The sequence below is a fragment of the Emericellopsis atlantica genome, assembly GCF_019669845.1.
Source record: "Emericellopsis atlantica unplaced genomic scaffold F5Z01scaffold_24, whole genome shotgun sequence".
Lineage (NCBI taxonomy): Eukaryota > Fungi > Ascomycota > Sordariomycetes > Hypocreales > Bionectriaceae > Emericellopsis > Emericellopsis atlantica.
The window spans coordinates 1-22,220 of record NW_025764726.1 but is presented as its reverse complement, the minus strand read 5'-3'; the positions used below and the strand labels follow the sequence as shown (position 1 = coordinate 22,220).

Below are 22,220 nucleotides of genomic sequence, written 5' to 3'. Positions count from 1 at the left end.
GTAGAAGCCGCTCCTTGTCCTGCTTTTATTAATAGTCTCGCCTCTACATGCGTCCACTGAATTCCGGCAGAGGCATTATAGGTACTCTATCGGTCGCATTATCGTGGAGTTGTAGTGAAATGTGGAAGGATATGCAAAGACACGAGCAAGTGTAAATAGCATTTTATATCGTTTCTCTCGTACACCGTATACGTGTTCAAGGATATATTTCCCCAATCTAACTGACTGCTAAAGCTGGGATGTCTTCCGTCGGGGGTTTCTTCTTTGTTTTCAGCCGAGCGACAGACGTCAGGATTGGTGACCTGAACACAGCCCGTGTTGCCTGTGAAGAGTACACACACTGGTGCCTTTCCTTGCAGAGGGACCTCAATGTTCGACGCAGGGCAGAACGCCTCTGCAGGCAACCCACGCAAGGATGCTCCCGTCCAGAGGCTGTTCCCTGAGATACGACCTGGTTCTTGGACCTATACAGCGAGCCGAACCCATTCTCATCGGCGTGAAGGGGAATCGCACACGAAAGCTCATTGTTTCGAAAAAAGTTCGTGGTAGACTTTATCTCACCATCACACCTAAGAAATCTAGCCGCCACATGCGCTTCTCTGCTCCCTCGCCAAGGGCCTCTATGATTCTCTCGGGTTGACAATGGCTCAATTGCTCGCGATGGCTCTGGTGAGAGTGCTAGAGATTGCCCGGCTGTTGCCTTTGCTCGCGTGAACGGCTCGCGCAACCAGATCTCGGTATAGATCGGGGTCCAACGACGGTACGTCGCCCTTGAGCCATAAATTCGTGATCTCATCTCGGGCTGGCAAGTATGCCACACAGCAGGCTGCAAGGATTTCGTCGTGCTCGAGCGGCGAGGGATCCAGCACAATCTCGTGTTGACCTTTTTGCGCTCCAGGGATTAGAGCAGCCACTCCTCCAGCTACAGTGTCCACGCAATCGATGCCGGCGTCAGCAAGTGCCGCTGCTGCCACGGTGACACATGCGCTAAACACATTCATTGCATCCCATTCCTCACTCCCGCTGTCAAGTGCAGTCTGTCTGGCTTCCTCGCCTTCGATGATTGTTACAATGACGTCTACGCCACTCTTCGGCCACCGATCTGCGATTAAAGCTCCCCGAAGCGCAGTCTCTAGGTGTGTACTGAGATCCCGCTCGCTAGAGTCTCTCAAATATCCGCGGCGATGCTTAGTGGCAAATGGAGCATACTTAACGTGTGTTGAGAGTACCATATGGGGTGAGAACGGTGCAGAGCGAGGTAATGAGCGTGGTCCATGAACCGTACATGTTATCTTCATGCCGCTTCCCAGAGATGGATCGCGTGCTTCGCATTCGAGGTAGGCTGACCCTGAAGCGGATGGAGTCACGCCGGTCTGCAAATCTGCGCTGACTTAGTGAAAGAGTCAAACTGAGGGAGTATACATCATGCCCTACATGTTCCTCGAATGCCGTTTGCTAACCTTGTCCGCTTGGAGGTGACACTGGAGTCTTCATGGAACCGAGGTGGCAGAGTCGGAGCACTTGGCCCGTTGATACGTCGGCGATCAGCCATAACTATGTCGACGGATCTTTTCTGAGAAATCGGACTTGTGGGCAGGAAGCTTTCAACACTGGTGAATGACGGTTCTCCATCTCTATCCTTCACTGAGAACAGGCAGGTGATTTGTTCACCATTTTTTTGCGACTCTCTTACGTACTTACAACGTCTACAAGCATATCTTCAGACTCACGGGCCCATGCTTATCTCACCATTGATGTGAAATACACTCGTGTCGGTTATAAAGTAGTTGTGAAGACGCCATTGGGCTACCAGCAGCCACTCGTGGAGATTAGGCATATTTTTCCAACACTCAACGTAATCCTTCTAATAGGCACTTTTTCGCTCTGACACAATATGCTGTGATACTTCTCTCTAATTGCATAAGTTTCAGGTACCTTACTAGTTGCATATACTACCGTCCCACATAATATCCACACTTGCCAGCGACCTTAAATTCTCGCGTTTGCATTTTCTTTCTCGCAAGCCATTAAAATTGGCTGGCTTCGCAAGTCAAGGCCCAAAGCCCTCGAGACACAACGCCCTCGAGGCGCCATGACAACAAAACTAGTCACAGCGCCATGAGTCGGCCAGCAGTCACTCCTTGTTCTATTAAGGTAAGTTTTCACTGTTTACCAAGCAGCAGCCCTGCCGACTCTCTGATGAATTTACACCACTGTTCCTGCGACAACCTGAGCAATCCGAACAACATGCACTACCATCTGATTTTTATCCTCAACGCTGTCTACATTGATTGGCACTGCAGACCTTTGGCTAACGGATATCACAAGTCGGACCTGCAAAAGTGCACGATGCCCTGGTAGATCACCAATGGTCTACATTCGTCTTTGGTAAGCAAATTTCTTTCTCAACCTTCCACCATCATTATCTGTCGATGATGAAAAATCTTTTTCCAGTTCTGCTACTGAGTTTCTGTGACGACTCCCAAATTTACCATACCAAGATCTCTGATTGATCGACCTATCACAACTGTTACCATGCCGAGCTCTGGGTGATTCATCCGCTAACATGGACATTAGGACGCAAAACATTCGAGTGTGCGCATCGTAGAGCTCACGTACGTCGACATCTTCCATACGGTATGTCGAGTTGCTTGAACCCCCAAAAACACAACACCGATGATGAAACAAGTTTATCCATTCAACTACCGTACCGGCCATGTCGTTCTTTCACACCTTAGCAGATCATGTTTGCGATGATGGGTTGTAAAGTTGCTTTTATTAGTTTAATTCGACTACAGTGCTGAACTCCTGGGTCGGTCCGTTTTGGGCTGGGTCAGGCGCGAGGCCGGCTGAGACGACTGAGTAAACTGGCTTGGCTGAGCTCCTCACTCGACCACATATTTTTGACGGAACTTCCGCGAGCTTTGCTAATAGTCACGTCAGGACCTGTATGATTCAGCCTTCAGATAGGCTCGGCGTGCTTGCCACACCAAGATCGCTTTGCTGACCTCCGATAGTGGCCGCTGTTTCCCTGGCCGCAACGACAAACCAGGTTCTTGGAACTACAAGTGTAGTAACCATGGACAAATCCACCAAACCCTGCCCAGCTTTGCCCCATCCTTGCAGTAGACATGGCATTGGGCCTCGTAATATCGTCTCCTACTCGTGAACATATTGCCAAGTAATCACAGCTTGTACGAACAATGACGAGCAACTCAGGTCCTAGTTATCGGATCAGCGCATACAGTTAGCAATTAATGAGACATCCAGAACATTGACCGGATCCCCAACTTGAATCCTAGCCAGCGAAGTCACAGTTTACAACATTGTTATGTATTGTGTGTCCTGCTCTTTGACGAGTCAACTGCCACTGCGATGAAGGAGCTTCTCTAAGGGCGACAATTGGGGCCGATTAGTGAGGTAATGATATGTATTAGCTATCGAGAAGTTTTCATTACACGCATTTGGAATTCATGCTGATTTCAATGTTGAATATCGTTTGCCATTCCGGTGGTTGGGCGTTTGGTGCAGGCGATTGGCCAATCAACTGCGCCATCGCCGCGTCTCGCGATTTAAGGTAGGTACGCAAGACGGCAAGTTACCTTGGGCTGCCAGGATCCACATCATTCGGCGACCCTGGAACTAATAATCATTGTCACCCTTCTTCTCAATGTCAACGGTTGCACCACATCATTCGGTGATAACACCTTGCAGCATCCTGAGATAGTCGAACGTCGAGTTTTCTTGTTCGATTGTCGCGTGCCTTTCCACGTTCGCGCAACCGACGCTGCGCAAGTCGGAGAAGGCGCCAGCTGGCGTACCCATCCAAGGGGCTTGCCATCTGGCCAAACCAACACGAAAACGTTACGATAACGACTCGACATGATTCCCCGGCACCATTCGAGCGGCTTCGCCAATGGGCACACGCGAGAGAAGACCTTCGACTTCTCGCCCCATCGGTACGAATGTGATACACTAGGGAGCGCTCGACTCCCCAATCCAGGCGCTCGCGACTAATGCCCTGAACCTAGATTACAGCCACGCGCTTCCGCAAACAACAACCGACATCGTAAAAAGCTCGTGGCTCGCATTGGTGCGGTTCTCTTTGTTGTCGTGCTGGTTACCATCTGGCTATGGCCATCAAGTTCTGTCGCATCACTAGTTTCCTTCGGTCTGTTGGCGTCTGGCACTGATCTTGAGCTGGAGACCGTGCGGTATTATGATCTCACAAATGTGCAAGGGACTGCGAGAGGTTGGGAACGCGAGGAACGCATACTTCTCTGTGTGCCTCTGCGAGATGCCGAGGCCCACCTGGGGATGTTTTTCTCTCACTTGCGCAACTTCACCTACCCTCACCATTTGATCGATTTGGCTTTCCTGGTTTCTGATTCGAAAGATCAGACCCTCGAGGTACTGTCTTCAAGTCTCGAGGAGTTGCAAGCGGATGCGGATCCCAAACAGCCGTATGGCGAAATCTCTATCATTGAGAAAGACTTTGGACAGCAGGTGAACCAGGATGTGGAGAGTCGCCACGGCTTCGCAGCACAGGCGACTCGCCGCAAACTGATGGCACAGGCCCGGAACTGGCTGTTGAGCGCAGCACTGAGGCCATACCATTCTTGGGTGTATTGGAGAGATGTTGATGTGGAGACAGCGCCCTTCACGATTCTTGAGGATCTTATGCGTCACAACAAAGATGTGATCGTTCCCAGTGAGTTCAGACTCGGCGACTCCCAGCATAGAGGAAGTACTAATGTATTGGAGATGTTTGGCGCCCACTGCCTGAATGGCTCGGGGGCGAGCAACCGTACGATCTGAACTCGTGGCAGGAGTCGGAAACTGCTCTCGCTCTGGCCGATACTCTGGATGAGGATGCCGTCATTGTGGAGGGCTACGCCGAGTATGCCACCTGGAGGCCTCACCTGGCGTATCTAAGGGACCCCTACGGGGATCCGGACCTGGAAATGGAAATTGATGGCGTTGGTGGTGTGAGCATCTTGGCGCGGGCCAAGGTCTTTCGGAGCGGCGTGCATTTCCCGGCTTTCAGCTTCCAGAAGCATGCTGAAACCGAAGGATTCGGAAAGGTATCTCCCAATGAGCTATATTTTTTGCTGCTGGTTAGCTGACATGATGAACAGATGGCTCGGCGCATGCACTATTCTGTTGTCGGATTGCCCCATTATACAATTTGGCATTTGTATGAACCGAGTGTAGACGATATACGGCACATGGAGGTATGTTTTCATTGGTCATTGTTTTTGCTATATCGATTGGTACTAAGTTGTTCACCAGGAAATGGAACAGGAACGTCTCGCCCGAGAGAAAGAAGAGGAGGAGAAAAAGAAGAAAGCAGCGAAGATCAAGGAAGAATTTGGCGACGCTGATACGCAATGGCAGAAGGATAAGCAAGCCATGCAAGACTCAAAACTTCAAGCCAAGGATGGAGTCAAACCCGTCAAAGCTGCAGAAGCAGAAGGTGTCGCCCAGGGAAATAAAGGGGCAGCGAAGGCCGCTGCTGCACAAGCTGCTGACCCAGGAGCTGCCAAGGTGGCAGCTTAAAGATATCTTCTGCTGTACTTCATGACATGTATCAGATTTGCTAACGTTCGCTCCTTGGGGATAAGACATCAGCTTTCTAATTTATAAGCGTTGAAATATAATGGGCGAATTTGCGTGAAGGCAGCCATGTCGTGAAATTGGTCAAACGTGAGCGAGCCTTCCGTACGGTCCACGGAGCTACGTACCCCGTAATCAATATGCTTAGGACGGGCCCGGGGAGGTCCAGTCCCGCTGGGTCCAGTCGACATCCCTGAGCCTACAGGTACGACCAATCATGTACAAGCTGCACCTAAAGAAGACGACACGGTAGGACTGGAGTTCAGCATCAACCACCTCCATCAGCAAATCCCGACTCGTGTGTAGAGAGCGCATCTTCTTTCTTTGTCACATGTTTGTCTTTGGACTCCATGTATCGGCCAGCTGATTTGCGCTTTGAGATATAGGTGCTGTCCCACTTCCTGTATTACAATGCTGGATTAACAAGTTGATTTTAGATCCAAACCGGAGGAGCCACCGCGAACGATGAACCGCGATGCACGCCCTGTCACAGCGATGGAAACCACACCAACTCGTGGCGTTGTGCCGAACGCGCCTCGCTTAGACACTCCACGGATGCAGTACCGAAGTCGGCCGGTCTCTGTCGCTGTCGATCCTGTGTCTCTGGTCATATCAGAGTGCATCTCCATCACCTCCGCCATACAAAAGCATGCTCGTTCGCAGCACTCGTCGGTTTCCGCCATCCTAGGTGTTAATCCTAATCCAATACACCTCGGCCCGCCGAGTCCAATATTGCGAGGCCAAGACAGAGAGTCTTCCAGCAATGCTGGTACCGACGATGCGCATGAACATGCGCTTGGAAACAGATGGGGTCTGCGAGGACAGAGAGGGAAGAGCATGCAGGACAACCCCATGATTTCTGGGTTCGGAAAATTGCGACATGACATCGCCGGCCACAAAGGTAGGACTCGTCCCGGTCGTAGGCACAAATCGTGTCGCTACCGCAACCAGCCGCTAACGTTGTACTTTCTAGACATTCACTCCTTCGATGCGCCGTCTCTCCTCGCGCCTTTCTTGCATGTCATTCAAGCGAAGGGTACTGCAGCCCCTATCACGATTCTAGCGCTTGGAGCCCTCCGGAAATTCCTGGCATACGGCTTCCTCTGTCCCGAATCACCTCGATTTGCACATGCCATGCAGTCGCTATCTGCCGCGGTGACGCACTGCCAGTTTGATATCAGTGATGCGGGTCAAGTGGAGGTTGTACTACTCATGATTTTGAACTTGATGGAGGACATGATGTCGGGTCCTGGCGGCGACATTCTCAGCGACGAGAGTGTTTGTGATATGATGGGTCGGGGTTTGGCCATCTGCTCACAGCCGAGATTCTCACCCGTCCTGCGCCGGACAGCCGAAGCTGCAATGGTCAGAATGTGCCAAATTATCTTCGAAGATGTCAAGCACATAGAGATTGAGACCGGGCCAGATGCTGGGGTGCTCAATGGAAGCGCTGGGGGTGACGAGGTGCACGTTCACATGACCAATGCAGATGCGGTCCCTGTATCAGCGGCAAAGGTCTCGACTGAAGGCAAAGAGGGGTCTCAACCCGAATCTCAAGCACCGGCCGCTGCACCGGCCATCGCTCGAACGGGCCGGCGGGGAGATGTGGACAAGTCAGACACGGGTGCAGAGACCGACTCTGATGCGGAACACCCTAAAGCGGAAAACGACAGTCAAAGCGTGGATCAGACCGACGGGAAGGAGTCTCTCGACCTTAAGCCATACTCACTTCCCTCGGTCAAGGAACTGTTTCGAGTATTGGTCAACTTCCTTGACCCGCATGATCGTCATCACACTGATACCATGCGTGTCATGGCTATGCGAATCATTCATGTGGCTCTTGAGGTAGCTGGGCCCTTCATCGCTCGCCATCCTGCTCTAGCAACCATCGCGGAGGATCAGTTATGCTGCTACCTATTCCAGCTGGTGCGCTCCGACAATATGGCCATATTACAAGAAGCACTAATGGTTTCTGGGACGCTGCTGGCGACATGTCGACCTGTGCTCAAGCTACAGCAAGAACTCTTCTTGTCCTACCTCGTCGCTTGCCTGCACCCAAATGTCGAGATCCCAAGAGAGCCAGGAATCAATCCCTCTTTGTATTCTGGCATTCCTCAGACGCCGAAACTTGTCAAACCAGCGCCATCAAAGACAGCACAACCCGCAAGCGGCCGCTCAACCCCGGTACCCGTAAAAGACAGACAAAAGCTAGGGCTGGAAGGAGGCGCGCGCAAACCAGATGCCCGCCAGGCAATGGTAGAGGGCATCGGTGTGCTCTCGCGGATGCCCACCTTTATGCTGGAGCTATTCGTAAATTACGACTGCGACCCGGACCGAGCTGACATGTGTGAAGACATGATAGGCCTACTTTCGCGCAACGCCCTCCCGGATTCAGCCACGTGGAGTACCACTAGTGTTCCGCCGCTATGCTTGGACGCTCTACTACGGTATATCCAATTTATCGCCGAACGCCTTGAGGACGAGCCTCTCACGGAGGGGTTCCCAGACCCAGCCATGCTCAAAGAGCAACGTCAAAAGAAGCAGACCATCATCAGGGGCACGGCGAAATTCAACGAAAAGCCCATGGCTGGCTTAGGTTACCTCGAGACACAGGGAGTTCTTACCGATGCTCGTGATCCGGTCGAAGTCGCTCAATTCTTGAAGAGCACTTCCAGGTTATCCAAAGCTGTTCTTGGCGAATTTCTTTCGAAACGAGGCAACGAGGCGTATCTGAACGCTTTTCTGGACCAGTTCGACTTTGCAGGGCGTCGCGTTGACCAGGCGCTGAGGCTGCTCTTGGAGTCTTTCAGATTGCCGGGTGAAGCTCCCCTCATTGAACGAATCGTCGAAGCCTTTTCAGAAAAGTACATTGAAGCGGCTCATCCACCTGAGGTTGCAGGCAGTGAAGCCGTCTACATCTTGACGTACGCTATCATTTTGTTGAATACAGACCAGCACAACCCGAACATGAAGGATAAGAGGATGACTCTTGAGGCATTTGCCAGGAACTTGAGAGGCACCAACAAGGGCGAAAACTTCGCGCCCGATTTTCTTGAGGCCATCTATCAATCTATCAAAACCAACGAAATCATTCTACCAGACGAGCACGACAACAAGGATGCATTCGACTACGCTTGGCGAGAGCTGCTGCTCAAGACGGAGTCAGCTGGTCCTTTGCAAATTTGCGAGACAAACATTTACGACGCCGACATGTTTGCCGCAACCTGGCGACCGGTTGTGTCTACTCTGTCTTACGTTTTCATGTCTGCTACAGATGACGCGGTCTTTGCTCGCATAGTGACAGGTTTCGATGAGTGTGCGCGCATCGCAGCAAAGTATGGCAACACTGAGGCTCTTGACCGCATCGTGTACTGCCTCAGCCACATCTCTACACTGGCCTCGGATGGACACTACAACACAACCCTCAATACCGAAGTGCAAGCCGGAGACGGCAGAGTCATGGTCAGTGAGCTTGCTGTCAAGCTAGGCCGAAACTTCAGAGCCCAGCTGGCGACACTGGTTCTCTTCCGAGTAGTGACCGACAATGAGGGGCTTCTTCGAGACAGCTGGGAACATGTACGCCCTAATATCTGCCACGACGAACGTGACTGACAACCTGTACAGATCATCCGCATTTGGCTGAACCTATTTGTGAACTCCCTCGCGGAACCATTCTCGTCTCCAGATCTCCCTCTCTTCCCTATCCCCCCTATCCCCCTCCAGCTACCCTCACAAGTGATCGACCGGGCTGTGAGGTCCGCTGACACGGGATTCTTCTCGGCGTTCACGTCGTACATATCAAGCTATGCTGCAGACGACCCTCCCGAGCCCTCGGAAGAGGAACTAGAAAGCACGCTCTGCACCGTCGACTGCATCAAGTCCTGTGGAATTGATAACGTCTTCAACAATATCGCGTAAGTTCACAACCCCAAACAAGCGTTTCTTAATCACAGAATTTGACCGCCTGTTTAGCCTACTCCCGGCAGCACAATCAAAACATTTGGTCGAGGCAGTGCTTGAGCAGTTGCCTGAGAATAATCAAGAAGAAGTTGTGATCGCCGTGAAGCAGGAGGGCATGTCCTCTCCTGTCCCGAGCGGCGCGGGAACTACTTCTCCGCCCCTTAAGTACGACCCTACTGTTGCTTTCTTACTGGAGTTTGCCACCATGCTGGCCGTTCGAAACAACGATTCAGTTGAGGCTATGGGAAAGCTTGTCTTCGATACCATCCAGGCAATTCTGCGAAATCCTGTCATGTGGCACCCTACTACGGTGTCCCGGGCGACGTTCTATGCCTTGAAAACACTAGAAGCAACATATGTAGGGACGCCAACGGCCTTGCGACGAGATTCAGACTGACAAATGCCAACAGGATCACGATTTCGCCAACGTACCCTACCTTCTCCACAGCATAGCCACGTTGCCAGCTCACATACTTGGGAAAGGGGCCGATTTAGCCCTGGCAGGGCTGGCTGTCTGCGTTGATCAACCCGGTCCTCTAAGAAGTGAAATCATGACGTCGCCCGATTTCTGGAAGTTATTGCACGTTCTAGCAACACAGCCTAAAACAGCGGCTATGGTTTTCGATATCCTGGAAAGGGGCGTATCAGGTAATTCGCACGCGATTCTGGCAGATAACTATGAGGCTGCAGTCGGACTGCTTAATGAGTTTGCGTCGTCTGCGCGACCCTTATCCATCAAAGAAGACAGTGGAGCACGGCAACCAGGTGAACTCACGCAGGAGCAAAAGTGAGTATTACCCCATCTATCTCCACACAGGAACCGTCGGCTAAAGAAACATCCATAGGGACGAGACGGCCGTGTCTCGCGGGTGCAAAGCTATCAGCATCCTGCAAAGCATGACAGCCCGTGTGCCGCAGCTGATCGAGCAATCCCACCTGGAAAGCAGTGAGGCGTGGGCGGCATACTGGCTGCCGGTTTTCCAAGCCTTGACCAGACAGTGTACGAACCCATGCCGTGAAGTCCGTCAGCTGGCCTTCTCTTCCCTTCAAAGGTCCTTGCTCTCGCCGGACCTTACGCGCAATGAGTCTAAGGAATGGACAGCCATTTTTGATAGTGTCCTGTTCCCCCTTATCCACAGGCTTCTCAAGCCTGAAGTCTTTTCAACAGACCGTGACGGCATGGCTGAGATGCGAGTGCAAGCGGCCTCGCTGCTGTGCAAGGTTTTCTTGCAATATCTTGTGTTGCTGTCGGAAATGGGCGGCATGCTTGATCTCTGGTTGAAGATTGTGGATATAATGGACAGGCTTCTCAATAGCGGACAAGGTGACAGTTTGGTGAGTCAAGACTATCTTCACCCGGTTCCCTTCACAATACTGACCCGTTTCTACCAGGAGGAGGCCGTCCGTGAGAACCTGAAGAACGTAGTGTTGTTCATGGTCAGCAGCGGTTATCTGGTGCCTCCCAAGCAGGATCAGTCCGAGGCAGTTCTGTGGACCGAAACGTGGAAGCGTATCGATCGCTTCTTCCCCGAGCTGCGCAGCGATCTTGCGCTTGAAAACGATGATGCACCAGATGCGCTTCCGAAGAACGGTGTCGAAATTGCCACTGATGAAGCTTTGCCACAGCAGCATTCAAACAGCCCTCCTGAGCAGGCACCAAACGGGAGCGAAGAGGCTGAGGAATGATTTCGCGTACTTGCGGGTCAATGCCACATTCATGAGGTCGTGATCTGTACGAACGGCTGGGTCCTCCTGCTGAGCGAACACGATCATCAAAAACTGTACAAAGTCATAGAAATAGATAGATGGGTCTAACAACAGGCAATAAACTCCACACATCTGCCAAGATCATCTCACGTTTCGTCGCTACACATTCATCAAGGGAATCCAGCTCGCCGCAAACGCCACTCCACGCTGCCAATGCCATCTATATCTTGTACACGAACTGGCCATCCGCAAACCTGCTTGATCAGCACTGTAGAAACAAGAAAGGGGTTCTGAACTTACATAATGTGATTGGCTTCCTCGAGCTTCTTGAGGGCCTTGGAGGCTTCTGCTTTGTCAAATCTTTCACGGCTGGGAACTTTGCCATTGACTGCCTTGAGCACGTCGTCAAAATGGGCGGCGTCATCCTCAAAGAGACTCGTGCTCATTAGCTGACCAAGAGCAGACCTGAATGTAGCCAAGCGCGGAGCATCTATGGGAGTGTCGTCGATTGCGAGGTCAGCCGCACCACTCGCGAGGTCTTGGTCAGCCTCATCGTTCTGTGTCGGTTCGAGCACCTGTGATGCCGGCAGCGAGGAGGCAAACGACGTCTGCGAATCATCCGCTGGATTGGCAGACCTCCCACTCCGAGTCGAGCGCCGGGGCGTAAGATCAGGGGCATGCCCATGATCATCATCCTCATCTTCCCCATGGCCATGAGTTCCAGTGTCTCCCACATTGTCGCTAGCCCTGTTGGTTTTTGAGCGAGTCGATGCTCTAGTCGCCCTGGTCGAGGATCTTGCAGTGCGACTGCCCCTTTGAGTCCCATTATCGTCGCCCTCTTCACCTGAATCATCTCCAGAGCTTTCTTCACTAGATGAAGCGAACTCAGGGGCCTCGGTCCTACGCCGCTTCCTTCGCGAGTGATCTTCGAGAACCTCTTTGAATAGTGCGAAGCGCAGAATCCCCTCAGCAGCTAGCGCGTCCCGTTCCTCAACTCTCGGCGACAAGCGAGATTTCGCGTGAGCCGTAGCAAGGCGGATCAGAGTCTCTAATGTTCGAACAGTGAGAGGGCTGGTGCGCCTCTGATTACCCTCCATCTCGTCGTTTCGCAGACCGACGTAAATCTCGGCAATGCGCTCGGAAGCTTCTGGAGTGAGAAGCGGACGAATGCGTGTCTTTGCATATTGAATGTATTTCTTCATGAAAGGCATACTCAAGATCTCAGGCTTCTTGTTAGCCCCCCTTCCTGAGGTCACGGTGACGCCGGCATGAAGCATTGCATCGTATTTCTCGAAGACATCGGTCTGCCTTTGCGTGTTGCTTTGCTCAGCAGCAGACACTCCAAGAGATTGGGTGCCTTGTTCCCGTACAGGAGCACCTTCTTCTGTGCCAGCCTGCCGGTAGCGATGCATCCGTAGAACATGCTCCGAGACTTGGCGATCGCGGGTGTCCTCGATATCATCTGTGACAACGAAAAGCAAGTCGAAGCGAGACAAGAGAGAATCCGGTAGGGCGATGTTCTTGTGAGGATCCTTATGAGGATCGTACTGCCCAAATATCGGGTTGGCGGCGGCCACCACGCTGCACCTGGCATTCAGTGAGGTGTGGATGCCCGCTTTCGCAATGGTCACGGTCTGTTGTTCCATCACTTCGTGTATCGCTACTCTGTCCACATCTGACATCTTGTCAAATTCGTCGATGCACACAATGCCTCGGTCGGCCATAACCATAGCACCAGCTTCTAGACGTCGCTCGCCTGTTTCCTTGTCCGACGTAACAGCTGCAGTAAGACCGACACCCGATGATCCACGTCCAGTGGTGGCGATAGCCAGCGGAGCGGTGTTCAGTACGAACCTCAGGAGTTGTGATTTGGCTGTGGACGGGTCTCCGACCATTAAGATGTTGATATCACCACGGAGGTGAGTACCGTTCTCTAGGTTTTTTTCCATCCCACCAAGGAGCATGAGCAAGATGGCCATTTTGATGTAGTCATGCCCATAGATGCTAGGCGCCAAAGACTGTGATAGCAGCTGCAAAAGATTCTTCTTCTTAGAGACCTTGTTGATGTTGCGAATATCCGTATCAGTGATGGCCGCCGTAGCAATACCGCCCCCAGCTTTTGAAGAAAGGAGCACGGCATTGTTCGCAAGGATTACAGTCTTGAAGAGTGCGCTGTTGTGGTTTGTGTTTCTGTTGCCAAGGGTTCGGTAGATGCCAACAAGCTGAACTCTGTCGCCCGGTTTGACCCGATCCACCAAGTCGTCGTCAAGAATCACATCAACGCTTCGAGGAAGCAAGCCTGGAGGAGCTCTCTCGGGCATCTCTTGGATCGAAACAGTCTGGTGATCACGATATGTGCAGAATCCGTATTCTGTTGTCAGCGGGTTGCCCTCGTCATCCTCCCGTGGGTACACGTTCGAAGTAGTAGCACCGTTTGTCATGGTTTGATCCTGATATTCCCGGAAATGAAACTTGTCCTGCTTCTCATTGTAATGCACGCTCCTGACAACTTTAGGGCGAATGAGTGAGCAGCGCGTCACAATGCCCTCGAGGGAAACCATATCATTGAGATGTTTCGATGACAAGGAGCGCGGATTGCAGGAATTGAGTCCGAAGCTACCAGCCCATGCACAGTAGTATATTGTGTCGCGCGCAGTCTGGTCAGGACGTGCTTGTGGAATGGTTTCGACGATCTTCTTCAAGGCATGATCAAAAGCCACAGTGTAGTCCGAGGGCTGCTTGAGAACTCCTCGAGCGAGTTCGGCGTTGTGGTCTCGGACGTGGTCGAGGTTCACCACCAGACGACGCTGATTTTTCTGCAGCATCAGAACAATATCTGAGCGGTAGCTTCGTGCGTAAGAATCGCCTACAGGTAAAGCAGTGTTAGCACGAGGGTGGCAGGAGTGCCGTAGGTCCCATACTTGGATCTAGGAATTCTTCCGCCTGGCGAATGCGATCCCGCACGCCTTCATCTTCGAGCATAAAAGCGTCCATGATGCTTGTTTAACACAGTAGGCCGCGAATTTGCCGTGAGTTCGCAATCAAAAGCTCGGCGATCCGGCTGCGACGCGATGATAATGGCGGGTAAAGATTTCTGTGTCTGAGTGTGGCATTGAACAGAGGGAGGGGCTGAGCGCGTCGCTCACACGCGTCGTTGACGCGTTTTGGCGTTAAGTGCCTGCAGATGCTGGTGGGGACCCTGGCCAAGGTAAGGCTACTAAGTATAGTATCAGTACTCAAATATGCACTGTGCGCGACTGTGGTCAGGCAGTGACGCCCTACCCGCTCATACGTATACGCATTCGATGACATGAGCGCTGTACTCCGCGTGAGCTCACAACATACCTTTTCTCGCTGTGTACTCGTAACAGAGTTATTTCAGCGAGTACCAAACCCCTCAAGTCTGACGAACCATGGCTGTTGGACTTTCGGCTGTTGGGAATCCCGCGGTCGACGAGGAGGCTCGGGCTGAAGTGGACGTTCTCAACTCACGTCTGGACAAAACTGCGCAGCTCACGAAGAAGATCCAAGCCAGCCTCGGTCGACTCGATGCGTCCGGGCAATGCGTGCGCGATGTGGCCGGTCCTCTCAGCGTCGAAACCAAGCGTCTTCAAGTGCTTGGCAACAGTGAATCTCGACCAACGGAACATCATGCATGTTAGAGGTTGCTGACTTCGTCCAGACATCGATGCCGTATTGGCCGCTATAGAGCGATTGAGGCAGCCGGCCGACAGTAAAAACAACGAGGAGGTCATTATTCGATCTGGTCCAGAAAATGCCGGCCTATCTAATTACCTAGCCTCCATCCAACGTCTCAATGTGTCTCATAGAGACATGCAGGCATCCAATCTACGCGCCAACCAGGAGACTATGGCGGAGCTAGGACGCCTGATAAAGTCTGGAAATAGTCAACTGGAGGGTCACTTCGACAAGCTGCTGCGGATGGAGACGCCACGCTTGATTGAGCCCCTACATTACGTGACCAAAGATCAGCCATTCCCTATTTTGACTCGGGACAATTTCGCTCATCTCAGACTCATCTATTCACACCTTGCTGCTAATAATCACCAAAGTGTGCAAGAATCGTCTGTTGCCACAATCTACATTGAGATTCGCGGTCCCTATCTCGCATCATCGCTCTCGAATCTGGCAGCAGCAAGTGTCAACACGGCGAAGAAGAAAACCCCACAGGCTGCGTACAAGCCAGGGACAAACGGCATCGGGACGTATGCGCAGGCTATGGAAGGAATATTCGTGTCTGAATACGATAATATTTGTCAGATTTTCGCTAGAGATGATTGGGGAATGGTCTTCCAGGCTACGTGCCAGCCAGCGCTGACTGAGCTGGCCCGAACCCTGCGGGAGATCAACAGCCACATCAAATCCCATCTAGGGACTGACTGCTTTCTCGCCTATGAGATCACCGAAATCATCTCGAGTCTTTCGGGCAACCTTGAAACCCGGACTGGCGAGCTGAAGGGCGCGCTAGCCGCTGCACTCAAACCAATCCGAGAGACGGCCAAAATGTCTCTATCGGAGCTCATTGAAGATGCCAGAAGGAAGGTCAATGGTTTGCAAACGCTCCCGGCCGATGGTGCCTCGGCTCCAGTTGTGTCAGAAACCATGCGGCGCCTACAAGCAATGGTCGAGTTCCTACGCCCAATGTCTAGTATCATGGTATCTATTGGAGATGGCGGTTGGAAAGGCCAAAGCTCGGCAAACAGCCGACCGTCGGACGCGATCCCGAGTCTGGCATCGTTCGATGTAGGCGCTGACGGTCGGGAAATTTTTGCACACTACTGCGCAGATACCATCGATGTTCTGCTATCCTCTTTGGAGCAAAAGGCACGCATTCTGCACAAGAACATCTCATTGGCCGGCGTCTTTCTCGCCAATAGCGTGATCATCATCGAACGAATGATCGTCGACTCTGACTTGTCGCCTCTGCTGGTGTCGAGATCCGAGACGCTGGCGCAATGGCGCAAGAAATCAACAGCCATGTACACAGACGTTTGCAAAAACCTCTCGGCCTGTCTATTCGACACTATCCACACCACGAGAACCAATCGGCCGACGTCAGCCTCCGCGGACTCTGCTTCAGTCGTAAAGAATCTCAGCAGTAAGGACAGAGACAAGATCAAGGAGAAGTTCACTCAATTCAACAGCGGCTTCGACGACATGGTCTGGCGTCACAAGTCATACAATATGGAGCGGGAAGTGCGCGCTCTATTTGGTGAAGATATACGACAGAAATTGCAGCCGCTGTATGAACGCTTCTGGGATCGATATCACGAAATTGATAAAGGCAAGGGGAAATATGTCAAGCACGACAAATCCCAGATGGCTGCCATTTTCACCAGTTTGGCATCGTGAGCCTCGTCAGTCCTACTCCCCGTACCGTCGCCTTTCCTCCAACTCGAAGTCCCGAAATGATCGCCTGCTCCCGTTCACCCCAAAGCACCACGAAGACAGACTCACGTCTTTCGAGGTAATAACTTCGCAACTTGAGTTTGGGCGCTGCCATCTGGCTGCTGGCAGGACGGTGTTCCAGAACCAACAAGCATGTACTTGATGCACTAAAGCCAAAGGGCGCGACGTCGGCATTCAATGGACTGATGGCTATGATTATCAGTTCATCAATATATGCGTAGGGTCTGGTGGGGTGCAAAACGTCAGCCCGTACCGTTCGTTTCATTCCGGGCACTCATCGCATGTTCCGCAATAGTCATGTGTTCCAAGATCTGCAGCTTTGCAGCAACTGATGCAGCATTCGTTCACGGGCCGGTCGCTTTGTTCAGTCACCATTGCACAGATGTCTTCTTATGCAAGTCCGTCTTTGACCTGCATGACCGATTGCGTCTATGCTCGGAGGTGGTAGTTCAGCTGGCAGAATCTAGATGAGTTGCGTATTAATTCTCCGAGGCCTAGCAGAGGGTAGCTTGTGATGATATATATATACGTTGCTGCGGCGGATGCTCGGCTCTTACAGTGTAGTTGTACCTTGTCAAAGCTTGGCCGGGAAGACTGGGGATCTGACCGAGTCCAAGGACAGCAAGACGCTCAGGAGGTGTCATGCCTGACCGACGTCGTACTGTCGGGGGCGCAGGGCGAGGCTTACGGACCAGTTGATGCATCTCCCGGTGTGAACCGGTGACGAAGTCACGGCGGTATCGATGCTTCACGCCTTATTACAGGGGTCCGCACCACACATTTTGCAAGATCGAACAGCGGACGTGAAACAGCTCACTCTGATCCTTTCATGCACCCGCCCTCTTGGTCTTCGATGACGGCGTTGCCAAGACCTCACCATGTGTCAAATGTTGATAGGATACCCCGGGAAAATGGCGTACTCTGCGAGCAAGCTCCAACCAATCTGCGCGTCGCGTATCCATGGTCACCTGTGGTGATCCTCCATCCAGCCTGGCATGTCGCACAGTCGACAATGTTTCGTGTAGCTTGGATCCTTGTGCGCAGCCACCTACCTAGATTGCTGGAGGTCGGCATGAAGAGCGGCTTCAGGTTTGAGGCTCTTACTTGTAATCCTGGTTGTTCATGGTGTAAATGAAGGGACTCTAAAGTCTCAACTTCACTTACCCACATTATGGTTACAACTTACAAGGTCGCCTATCCCGCCGGAGTCGGCATTCGGCAAGCCTTATAATTTCCACGCCTCACGCGTGACGCCGCTTCAATACGTACGCGCATACTCCTCCCTTCACCAACAGCAACTCGCATTTGCGCCAAATTTCCCGAGGTCCATACGTTTGTCCGGAGTTGGTAGCTCTGGTTTCTTCGTCCCTTGGCTGATCTTGCCGGTATGCAGTGGTTGTTGCCACGATGGCTCATTCATACTCATCGACGAGATGACTCACGGCCGGATATCTGCTGGGGTAACGCGAGTACCTTATGACTGGTGGATGACAGGCTACCGTAGTTGTACCTGCGCGCCTCTCATAGCTACACTACAGTCAATATTAGTACATATAAGGTGGCACGAACATCCCATGGCTATGTCGGACTTACGTGTTCAGCATTTGTTTCGGCGTCTTCGAGTAGAGCAAGATTATTGGACGCGTGCCCAATCGCTTGCTACAGGCAGACCGGACCAGCTCGTCAAACGAAAGCGTCCAGCAAGTCCGAGGCGATCGATCAATCATGGCCACCCAGGAGCCAAAATTGCACACTCAGTTTCCCGAATCAACCGAGACAGCTCTCTGCGTCCTCCCACCGGGCGAGCTCTGCCCCCCCGCTGAGCTCCTGCAATGGCTTGATGATTCAAAGCGCGGGACATGGTCGCCACCTGTGGACATTATGTACCCCTTTGTACGCCTTGCAGATTTGGAACAGGCGGTCGTGCGTGTCATGGCTGTCATATCTGATCAGTACCGAGACAAATGCATGGACGTTGAACTTGATGCGCCAGATGTGCCAAGGCACCACTCGCCGACCACGCTTCATCACAGGGACTTGGCACAGTCAGCTGCGTTACGACAAAACAACCAAACATCGTCGCCGCTTTTTTCCCTCGCACAAGCGGCCCATAAGCAGGACGATGCCTTTCTGTCAGTGCTAGCCAGGTTGCGCTTGCCGACGCCTTTGTCATGGACCCTATTGAGGATAGTTGTACTCATGCAAGATGATACTACTGCACTGCACATCGGCCAAGGTGGCCGAATGCAAATTTGGGGCTATATTCACCTGGACTCATGTAGGTTGCAGCGGGTCTTTTATGAGAGCTCTAGCCGACCGGATTTCAGCATCAACCATGCGCCCTCGAAAGTTACAGAGGACGGTGCGTCTTTTCAAGAGGGACATGATCGGGGAAGCGAGGACCACTCTCAACTAATTGTGGCCTCGTATAACGTCCAGGCGGACCTCCAGCGCCCTCCTAATGATGAGCGATATGAGGGACTGGTCTCTACTATACTTTCATCACGAGCCAAGTCAGACATTCTAGTACTGCAAGAAGTCACGCATGCACTTCTAGTCTTCTTACTAGCCGATGCCAAGACCCGATCAGTCTACCCATACTGTACGCATGGTCCTCCGAACAGAGCAGATGCTAAAACGTTGTCATACTCACTCAACACCGTTATACTCAGCAAGTTTCCCATGGAATGGGAAGAATCCGGAATCCAGGGCGATGGCGGGTCCGTATCCATCGTCATGTTTCCATCGCTACAAAACTTTGGACAAGAAAGGCCACGGCCACTGGTTCTAGCAGCATGTTACCTTCCTCCGGGTATCGGTGACGAAGCTGTCGAAGCAAAAGGGCTCGTTTTCGAATCGTTGATGGAATTTCTTTCCAGCTATCATGATGGTTCGCCATGGGTCATCGCGGGGTGCTTCAATATGCCGACATCTTCATACACGCTTGATGAAGCGAAGCGTACCGGTCACATCAAGTCCCCAACTTGTCGGTATCTTCGAGGTTTCAGTACCTTGCTCAAGAAATACGAGTTGAAAGACCTCTGGACTACTTCAAGGATCTCTGCAGGGGATTCATCTCGCGATGTGGCAAGTCAAGTTTCGCTGTATCGCCGTCATGAGGGAGAAGAAGGGGCTACCTTCGATCCAGCAAGCAACGTGCTGGCCTCCAAAACAGCGTGCGCTGGTTCATTTGGACGACCACAGCGCTACGATCGCATCTTGGTCAACGACAAAATGGCACTACGGCCGTATCGGTGCAATCATTTTGGGCTCGGTGATGGCCGAGCCCTTATTTCTCAAAGCGGACATTGGGGTGTTCGAGGTCTACTCAAATGTCAGACACAAGCCGCACATGTACCGCACAGCCTCTCTGCACCTCAGGAACTAGCATATCCAAGATTGCCGGAAGTACCAGAGTATTTCAGCCAAATTTACCACGATGGCACTGGTCAACGCATTCTCATACTTGAGCATCACGTCGAGTTGTTGCGGGCTGCTTTGGGCTGTCAGGGGGTGCAACATATCATGGTTCAAGACCCAATGTTTGTGCTCCATCCGGTCGGTTCTTTTGGCTTGGGTACGTGGGATCCATCATCTGATGTGGACTGTTTGTGTTTGGGCAACGTCAGCTCTGCAACATTCTTTGCGCTGGCAATGCCGAGGCTACGCAATGCGGGTGCCATTAATGGTATCACCGGGCTACGCAGGGTGAAGACGTCTTCAGGCACAATGCTTGAAGTAGATATCAAAGATGTACGCTTCAACTTGCGGTACTGCTGCGCACGACCCGTGCTCGAGAGGTGAGGCTCACACCGGTCAAGGAAGAAATATCATTAACGTACAATAGACACCAGGACATTGTGCATCGGCCGACGTCTGACCCAGTGTTTGCTTCTTTACCCGTCCCAACACTCATCAAACTAGCACTCCTGCGCGACATGTGGTACCTGCAGCGATCGATACCAGACATGGCACAGTTCTGCCACGCGCACCTCTTGATCCGATTGTGGGCTCAGGAAAGAGGCTTGTATTCGTCAATCTTTGGCTATCTGGGTGATTCACAAATCACCATCATGCTGGTGGTTGTATGCAAGCTCTTGGCCGACAGCTACGGGCAAGTCGGTCTCAAGGAGATTATATTCACGTTTTTCAATCATTATGCGAATTTCGACTTTCGCAAAGAGGTAGTGTATGATCCGTTTTTTCACAAAAGCCTGGCTTATCATCGCACATCGCGCGAGGCTATTTGCATCCTGGGATGGCATGCGCCCTCCTTGAACTGTGCCGCCGATTCCAACGACTCAGCTGCAAATGTTGTAATCAGGGAAATACGCGAGGCCAACATCCAAATGCTAAGTGACAGTTTCACTTGGGCCAGCTTGCTACCTCCGCCGAGCGGTGAACTCAGTCAAACGCAGCGAGTCGCGGTTGCACCAGCCCTCAAAGCTTTCATGAACAGCCACAAAAGCTTCATCAGAATTGACATGCGGCACTGGGGTTCTTCAGCCATTGCTGGATGCAGATTTATGGAATGGCTTGAATCACGCCTAGTGACTCTGCTTGCTGGTGAGCGCCACATTTCCGCGATTGTTTTCATGTTGATGACAGACCAGATCTCGACAAAAGGATACATGGTATCCACGCCCGAATCTGGCCACAGAGATTGATTGAAAGCGATCGCGACGATGAGGAAGTACATGTCTGCTATTTCGTTGGCCTCACCCTTGCAAGCAATCATCAGGCCTCACGGATAAGTCAGAAGGCATCCATCGACGCGATCCAGTCGATTCTGGAGTCCTTCGAACGCAGAATTCACCATGATGTAGCCCACTTTAGCTCGAGTACGTCATGGCTGGCTGCGAGACTACGGAAGCAATCAGCACTTGTGGGCTCAGCAATCCCGAGTGGGCTTGCGTTCAAGGATCTTCGTGACGCGCCATGGTACGAGGAAGATTCAGATCACAACGATGAGACAGGTGAGGATGAGGAAGAGCATTCGCCATATGCTAGTTGCTGCAACGAGTCAAACGCCGCAGGGGCTTTCCTTGGGAAACTAAGGCCGGCTATCGACGTGCTAAATCGTCTCCGCTGGGACCCGAGCTTGGATGGCAATGATCATGTCGTCGGCTATGAAGATCGCTTCGATGGCGCCTGTGAGAAGACACTTGGGCAGTGGAAGTCTGACTACACTGACGAGGAGTTCATACCACAGCATCGAATACTGTATTTCAGACGACTATCCGATGGTGCTATTGTCTGGGAACGAAGGACTAGGTTAGATACTATCTTTAGGTAATATTAAAGGATTTCTTATAAGTTTATATAGTATAAAAATAATATTTCTTTAGCTAGACTCTTTATATAATAATAAAATAACTCTTAGAACTTTATGAAGGTATAAAAAGTTAGTTTATAATAATAATAATAATAATAATAATAATAATAATAATAATAATAATAATAATAATAATAATAATAATAATAATAATAATAATAATAATAATAAT

The 22,220-nt window shown here is 51.7% G+C and overlaps 7 protein-coding genes across 7 annotated transcripts; 5 read left to right on the top strand and 2 right to left on the bottom strand.

Moving 5' to 3' along the window:
- Positions 1 to 647: 647 nt before the first annotated feature.
- F5Z01DRAFT_638798 (3' exoribonuclease family, domain 1-domain-containing protein) lies at positions 648 to 1,738 on the bottom strand (the record flags this gene model as incomplete). The annotated part of the gene is made up of 4 exons (XM_046262403.1): positions 648 to 1,386; positions 1,461 to 1,644; positions 1,702 to 1,706; positions 1,731 to 1,738. The coding sequence occupies 4 exons, from the start codon at positions 1,736 to 1,738 to the stop codon at positions 648 to 650; spliced, it is 936 nt and encodes a 311-aa protein (XP_046115737.1).
- A 1,824-nt stretch (positions 1,739 to 3,562) lies between these two features.
- Positions 3,563 to 5,678, top strand: F5Z01DRAFT_662148 (Anp1-domain-containing protein). Its single transcript, XM_046263924.1, has 5 exons — positions 3,563 to 3,959; positions 4,032 to 4,711; positions 4,765 to 5,084; positions 5,139 to 5,234; positions 5,293 to 5,678. Exons 1-5 carry the CDS (start codon positions 3,883 to 3,885, stop codon positions 5,557 to 5,559), a joined length of 1,440 nt encoding a protein of 479 aa, XP_046115736.1. The 5' UTR covers positions 3,563 to 3,882; the 3' UTR covers positions 5,560 to 5,678.
- A 180-nt stretch (positions 5,679 to 5,858) lies between these two features.
- On the top strand, positions 5,859 to 11,427 carry F5Z01DRAFT_662145 (Sec7 domain-containing protein). Its single transcript, XM_046263923.1, has 8 exons — positions 5,859 to 6,002; positions 6,054 to 6,517; positions 6,590 to 9,192; positions 9,241 to 9,530; positions 9,589 to 9,934; positions 9,987 to 10,363; positions 10,422 to 10,911; positions 10,969 to 11,427. Exons 2-8 carry the CDS (start codon positions 6,082 to 6,084, stop codon positions 11,260 to 11,262), a joined length of 4,836 nt encoding a protein of 1,611 aa, XP_046115735.1. The 5' UTR covers positions 5,859 to 6,002; positions 6,054 to 6,081; the 3' UTR covers positions 11,263 to 11,427.
- Position 11,428: 1 nt separating this feature from the next.
- Positions 11,429 to 14,489, bottom strand: F5Z01DRAFT_738698 (MCM2/3/5 family-domain-containing protein). The gene is made up of 3 exons (XM_046266821.1): positions 14,205 to 14,489; positions 11,584 to 14,149; positions 11,429 to 11,537 (listed from the first exon to the last, which is right to left on the bottom strand). Exons 1-3 carry the CDS (start codon positions 14,275 to 14,277, stop codon positions 11,504 to 11,506), a joined length of 2,673 nt encoding a protein of 890 aa, XP_046115734.1. The 5' UTR covers positions 14,278 to 14,489; the 3' UTR covers positions 11,429 to 11,503.
- A 207-nt stretch (positions 14,490 to 14,696) lies between these two features.
- On the top strand, positions 14,697 to 16,797 carry F5Z01DRAFT_691313 (Cullin repeat-like-containing domain protein; the record flags this gene model as incomplete). The annotated part of the gene is made up of 2 exons (XM_046266150.1): positions 14,697 to 14,910; positions 14,966 to 16,797. The coding sequence occupies 2 exons, from the start codon at positions 14,697 to 14,699 to the stop codon at positions 16,654 to 16,656; spliced, it is 1,905 nt and encodes a 634-aa protein (XP_046115733.1). The 3' UTR covers positions 16,657 to 16,797.
- A 1,371-nt stretch (positions 16,798 to 18,168) lies between these two features.
- F5Z01DRAFT_251779 (uncharacterized protein) lies at positions 18,169 to 19,227 on the top strand. Its single transcript, XM_046258505.1, has 3 exons — positions 18,169 to 18,260; positions 18,315 to 18,991; positions 19,041 to 19,227. The coding sequence occupies exons 2-3, from the start codon at positions 18,439 to 18,441 to the stop codon at positions 19,127 to 19,129; spliced, it is 642 nt and encodes a 213-aa protein (XP_046115732.1). The 5' UTR covers positions 18,169 to 18,260; positions 18,315 to 18,438; the 3' UTR covers positions 19,130 to 19,227.
- F5Z01DRAFT_251728 (uncharacterized protein) lies at positions 19,045 to 22,098 on the top strand. The gene is made up of 4 exons (XM_046258504.1): positions 19,045 to 19,139; positions 19,437 to 20,513; positions 20,561 to 21,279; positions 21,327 to 22,098. Exons 2-4 carry the CDS (start codon positions 19,450 to 19,452, stop codon positions 22,007 to 22,009), a joined length of 2,466 nt encoding a protein of 821 aa, XP_046115731.1. The 5' UTR covers positions 19,045 to 19,139; positions 19,437 to 19,449; the 3' UTR covers positions 22,010 to 22,098.
- The last annotated feature ends 122 nt before the right edge of the window (positions 22,099 to 22,220 follow it).